This window comes from Anthonomus grandis, chromosome 18 (assembly GCF_022605725.1).
Source record: "Anthonomus grandis grandis chromosome 18, icAntGran1.3, whole genome shotgun sequence".
NCBI lineage: Eukaryota > Metazoa > Arthropoda > Insecta > Coleoptera > Curculionidae > Anthonomus > Anthonomus grandis.
Genome location: NC_065563.1, coordinates 12,018,989 through 12,025,335, shown reverse-complemented (window position 1 = coordinate 12,025,335; position 6,347 = coordinate 12,018,989). Strand labels below are relative to the sequence as shown.

Here is a 6,347-nt window from a genome sequence, read left to right as displayed (position 1 = left end):
ATTGACTAAAACCGCGTGGTTCCAGGTTCGACCCCTGGCACCGCCAAAACTTTTTTATTTTTTTTTTCAGCTCATTATATTTATTTAACTAATTAATTTAATAATTTTCCAATTAAATTATTTTTTCCTGAAGACAAAAGACAAAAACCAGTCTAAAAGGCCATATATTTTAACACATGCACTATTATTATTATCATCATTCTTATAAATATTATAAAACACTTAAACTTGTGTCGTTTCTTGATTCGCGCTGGTCCGTCTCGCTGCCTTCGTGCTCACGCTGCTCTCCTCCCTCTCGTTGTGCTCGTCGCTTCTGTCCTTGTTCAATTGTCTGTTACTGTCTGTCACCCATAATAGGGTGCCCTTTTTCAAGGTTAAACATAAGTAGGCGCTGGCGACCACGCCCAATAGTAAGAATAGCGCTAAGACACACGTCCCTATTACGAAGGTCAACGTGTAGTCGGGCGTGGTGTCTGCTTGGTACGTCGCCGATTGATCCGAGACGTTTTGGAGGTTCTCGTGGAGGATGATTCGGAAGTCCATTACCTAAAGTTTACGTTATTTTATTGAATTTCTTAGAGTTTGTCGTAGAATTGAAAAATGTAATTATATCAAAGGAGTTATGCCGGAAGTAGGTTATTTTGTACGGGACACCCTGTATATTATGACATATTTGGATTCTACGTGAAATTCTAAGAATTTTGATGGGTCACATGACATACTTTGGACAAAGAGTTTTGGAGATATCCAAAGTTGAATATGTCATCTGTCAAATGCCAAAAATTTTTTTTTTCCGAAATGAATTGAAATCTATGTCAATAGATGGCTCTTGAGAAGTCAATCCAAAGAATATCTTTTATAACAATTTGTTTTAGCTCTATAACCTCAAAATCAAATAAATTTCAACTCTAAATATCTCGAGAACGGTTCGTCCAAAGTATATCGTGTGACCCCTCAAATTTCTTAGAATTTTGCATAGAATTCGAATATGTTGAAATAATTTTGGTGTCACTTCCGGTTATGCCGGAAATGTGTGCTGAATCTGTTATTTTGTACGGGACACCCTGTATATTATGACACATTTGGATTCTACGTGAAATTCTAAGAAATTTGATGGGTCACATGACATACTTTGGACATAGGGTTTTGGAGATATCCAAAGTTGAACATGTCACCTGTCAAATGTCAAATTTTTTTTTTTTCCAAATCAATTGAAATCTATGTCAATAGATGGCTCTTGAAAAGTCAATCCAGAGAATTTCTTTTATAACAATTTGTTTCGGCTCTATAACCTCAAAATCAAATAAATTTCAACTCTAAATATCTCGAGAACGGTTTGTCCAAAGTACATCGTGTGACCCCTCAAATTTCTTAGAATTTCTTATAGAATTCGAATATGTTGAAATAATTATGGTGTCACTTCCGGTTATGCCGGAAGTAGGTTATTTTGTACGGGACACCCTGTATATTATGACATATTTGGATTCCACGTGAAATTCTAAGAATTTTGATGGGTCACATGACATACTTTGGACATAGGGTTTTGGAGATATCCAAAGTTGAACATGTCACCTGTCAAATGCCAAATTTTTTTTTTTTCCAAATCAATTGAAATCTATGTCAATAGATGGCTCTTGAAAAGTCAATCCAGAGAATTTCTTTTATAACAATTTGTTTCGGCTCTATAACCTCAAAATCAAATAAATTTCAACTCTAAATATCTCGAGAACGGTTTGTCCAAAGTACATCGTGTGACCCCTCAAATTTCTTAGAATTTCTTATAGAATTCGAATATGTTGAAATAATTATGGTGTCACTTCCGGTTATGCCGGAAGTAGGTTATTTTGTACGGGACACCCTGTATATTATGACATATTTGGATTCCACGTGAAATTCTAAGAATTTTGATGGGTCACATGACATACTTTGGACAAAGGGTTTTGGAGATATCCGAGTTTGAAGATGTCACCTGTCAAATGTCAAAAATATTTTTTTTTCCAAATGAATTGAAATTTATGTCAGTAGATGGCTCTTGAAAAGTCAATCCAGAGAATTTTTTTTATAATAATTTGTTTTGGCTCTATAACCTCAAAATCAAATAAATTTCAACTCTAAATATCTCGAGAACGGTTTGTCCAAAGTACATCGTGTGACCCCTCAAATTTCTTAGAATTTCTTATAGAATTCGAATATGTTGAAATAATTATGGTGTCACTTCCGGTTATGCCGGAAGTAGGTTATTTTGTACGGGACACCCTGTATATTATGACATATTTGGATTCCACGTGAAATTCTAAGAATTTTGATGGGTCACATGACATACTTTGGACATAGGGTTTTGGAGATATCCAAAGTTGAACATGTCACCTGTCAAATGCCAAATTTTTTTTTTTTCCAAATCAATTGAAATCTATGTCAATAGATGGCTCTTGAAAAGTCAATCCAGAGAATTTCTTTTATAACAATTTGTTTCGGCTCTATAACCTCAAAATCAAATAAATTTCAACTCTAAATATCTCGAGAACGGTTTGTCCAAAGTACATCGTGTGACCCCTCAAATTTCTTAGAATTTCTTATAGAATTCGAATATGTTGAAATAATTATGGTGTCACTTCCGGTTATGCCGGAAGTAGGTTATTTTGTACGGGACACCCTGTATATTATGACATATTTGGATTCCACGTGAAATTCTAAGAATTTTGATGGGTCACATGACATACTTTGGACAAAGGGTTTTGGAGATATCCGAGTTTGAAGATGTCACCTGTCAAATGTCAAAAATATTTTTTTTTCCAAATGAATTGAAATTTATGTCAGTAGATGGCTCTTGAAAAGTCAATCCAGAGAATTTTTTTTATAATAATTTGTTTTGGCTCTATAACCTCAAAATCAAATAAATTTCAACTCTAAATATCTCGAGAACGATTTGTCCAAAGTATATCGTGTGACCCCTCAAATTTCTTAGAATTTCTCATAGAATTCGAATATGTTGAAATAATTATGGTGTCACTTCCGGTTATGCCGGAAGTAGGTGCTAAGTCTATTACTTTGTATGGGACACCCTGTATATTATGACGTATTTGGATTCTACGTGAAATTCTAAGAATTTTGATGGGTCACATGACATACTTTGGACAAAGGGTTTTGAAGATATCCGAGTTTAAAGATGTCACCTGTCAAATGTCAAAAATATTTTTTTTTCCAAATGAATTAAAATCTTTGTCAATAGATGGCTCTTGAAAAGTCAATCCAGAGAATTTCTTTTATAACAACTTGTTTTGGCTTTATAACCTCAAAATCAAATAAATTTCAACTGCAAATATCTCGAAAACGGTTCGTCCAAAGTACATCGTGTGACCCCTCAAATTTCTTAGAATTTCTCATAGAATTCGAATGTGTTGAAATAATTATGGTGTTACTTCCGGTAATGCCGGAAGTAGGTGCTAAGTCTGTTACTTTGTATGGGACACCCTGTATATTGTGACACATTTGGATTCTACGTAAAATTCTAAGAAATTTGATGGGTCACATGACATACTTTGAACAAAGGGTTTTGGAGATATCCGAGTTTGAAGATGTCACCTGTCAAATGCCAAAAAAAAATTTTTTCCAAATCAATTGAAATTTATGTCAATAGATGGCTCTTGAAAAGTCAATCCAGAGAATTTTTTTTTATAATAATTTGTTTTGGCTCTATAACCTCAAAAATCAAATAAATTTCAACTGCAAATATCTCGGAAACGGTTCGTCCGAAGTATATCGTGTGACCCCTCAAATTTCTTAGAATTTCTCATAGAATTCGAATATGTTGAAATAATTATGGTGTCACTTCCGGTTATGTCGGAAGTAGGTACTAAGCCTGTTACTTTGTACGGGACATCCTGTATATTATGACATTTTTAGATTCTACGTGAAATTCTAAGAATTTTGATGGGTCACATGACATACTTTGGACAAAGGGTTTTGGAGATATCCGAGTTTGAAGATGTCACCTGTCAAATGCCAAAAAAATTTTTTTTTTCAAATCAATTGAAATTTATGTCAACAGATGGCTCTTGAAAAGTCAATCCAGAGAATTTCTTTTATAACAATTTGTTTCGGCTCTATAACCTCAAAATCAAATAAATTTCAACTGCAAATATCTCGAGAACGCTTTGTCCAAAGTATATCGAGTGACCCCTCAAATTTCTTAAAATTTCACATAGAATCCAAAAATGCAATAATATCCGGGGTGTCCCGTATAAAATAACGAAGTTCGCATTCAGTTCTGCCCTAACCAGAAGTGCCACCACCTCAAAAAATTTAAGACAGAAAGAGCGTGAAAATTCCGATTTAGTCCTTCAGATATGTCCACGCCCTGTATTTAAAAATAGCAAAATATGGCATCCGTTTTGTTTTACCAGTAAATAAATCGTCTCGTAAACTGTCGCTTGATGGTTCGCAGTCCAAATACTTCTCCCCTTGCCCCACCGAAACCATAACAAACGACGGCGAAGAGAAGTAAATATTTGACTTTTATTACTGTTGCCCCATTAATTAACTGCAAAGAAAACAAACGAACAAAGTTACTGAACTTTTAAGTTTTATATCAGCAGACAACATTTTTCCCACACCAGCCTAGTGTGGAAATGTGACTTTTTCCACACCAGGGTGAAATTTATTTTCTATATCTTCTGAAATATTATTAGGGTTATAATACCCCGTGTTAGGGGTGAAAAAACCCGAGGGCTAATAATAATATATCAACGTCATCGAGAGGGTGAATTCAGAGGGATAAACCGCGATTAATGTGTCCGATAGGGAGGTCCGGTGTGTTATGGTTAAACAATTTATAGGATAATCAACTTGAGAGGGTGGGCGTGGCAAATTTATGACGTAAATGACAGTTTTGACATATTGTTCTACTAAATTTGATTTTGATAGACTTGTTTTAAAATACAATGACAAATAAATTTAAAAAAAAAAAGTCAAACCTTATTTTCTTTATCCATGAGTTTTGACACACACACACGCAAACTTCTTCGCACGTATTTACGGGTTCTTTGATGTAATAAAATGGAAAATTCAGTTCGCGCGCTTTTTCACATGTTTTAAGTGCGTCGCCGTCGGCTGGAAACAAACGAATAACGACGCCTCCTGACGCGACGCCCCGCACTCAGGGGGATCTCAAAAGGGGATTTAGACGGTGTGGTGTATTCGGGTCATTGAGTTCCGGAGTTTAGAGGTTCAATGAAGGGATTTTGGTGCAATAATTTTTATGTTTGTTTATTATGGTGTGTACTTTACGAGTTGATTTTAGGCTTTTCGAATCGAACGGTTGGAGATGTGAACTTTTTAGGTTATGTTAAAGCCTGTTGAAGATATCCAAATTTTGACTTCACCAGTCGATTTTTGAGTAAAAGTTAGCAAGAAAAGAGGTGTCACTCGATAGGGTTATTTCGAGTATTAAGAAAGTTCGGTTTTTTGGGAAAACGGTTGGACATATCCAAATTTTGACTTCACTTTTCGCTTTTTGAGTAAAAATTAGTAAAAAAAGAGGTGTCACTCGATAAGGTTATTTTGAGAATTAAGAAAGTTGGGTTTTTTGGGAATACGGTTGAAGATATCCAGATTTTGACTTGACCAGTCGATTTTTGAGTAAAAATTAGCAAGAAAAGAGGTGTCACTCGATAAAGTTATTTTCAGAATTAAGAAAGTTGGATTTTTTGGGAAAACAGTTGGAGATATCCAAATTTTGACTTCACTATTCGATTTTTGGGACAAAATTAGCTAGAAGCGAGGTGTCACTCGATAAGGTTATTTTGAATTTTTAGAAAATGGGATTTTTTGGGAAGACGGTTGAAGATATCCAAATTTTGACTTCACCAGTCGATTTTTGAGTAAAAATTAGCAAGAAAAGAGATGTCACTCGATAAGGTTATTTTGAGTTTTAAGAGAGTTAGGTTTTTTGGGAAAACGGTTGGAGATATCCAAATTTTGACTTCACTATTCGATTTTTGGGACAAAATTAGCTAGAAACGAGTTGTCACTCGATAAGGTTATTTTGAGTTTTAAGAAAGTTAGGTTTTTTGGGGAAAACGGTTGGAGATATCCAAATTTTGACTTCACCAGTCGATTTTTGAGTAAAAATTAGCAAGAAAAGAGGTGTCACTCGACCATTTTATTTTGACTATTAAGAAAGTTGGGTTTTTTAGGTAAACGGTTGGATATACCAACATTTTGAGTTCACTAATCCATTTAAAGTGTCACTCCAATAACTACATATTTTATAAAATAAACAAGTTGCATTTTTTTTCTAAAACTCCACTTCTATAAACTCGTCGATGTGCCTATACTCATAAAATCCC

The 6,347-nt window shown here is 34.6% G+C and overlaps 1 protein-coding gene across 1 annotated transcript; it reads right to left on the bottom strand.

The window, feature by feature from the left end:
- Positions 1–146: 146 nt before the first annotated feature.
- On the bottom strand, positions 147–5,220 carry LOC126746896 (uncharacterized). The gene is made up of 2 exons (XM_050455298.1): positions 4,974–5,220; positions 147–546 (listed from the first exon to the last, which is right to left on the bottom strand). The coding sequence occupies exons 1-2, from the start codon at positions 4,989–4,991 to the stop codon at positions 223–225; spliced, it is 342 nt and encodes a 113-aa protein (XP_050311255.1). The 5' UTR covers positions 4,992–5,220; the 3' UTR covers positions 147–222.
- Positions 5,221–6,347: the final 1,127 nt, after the last annotated feature.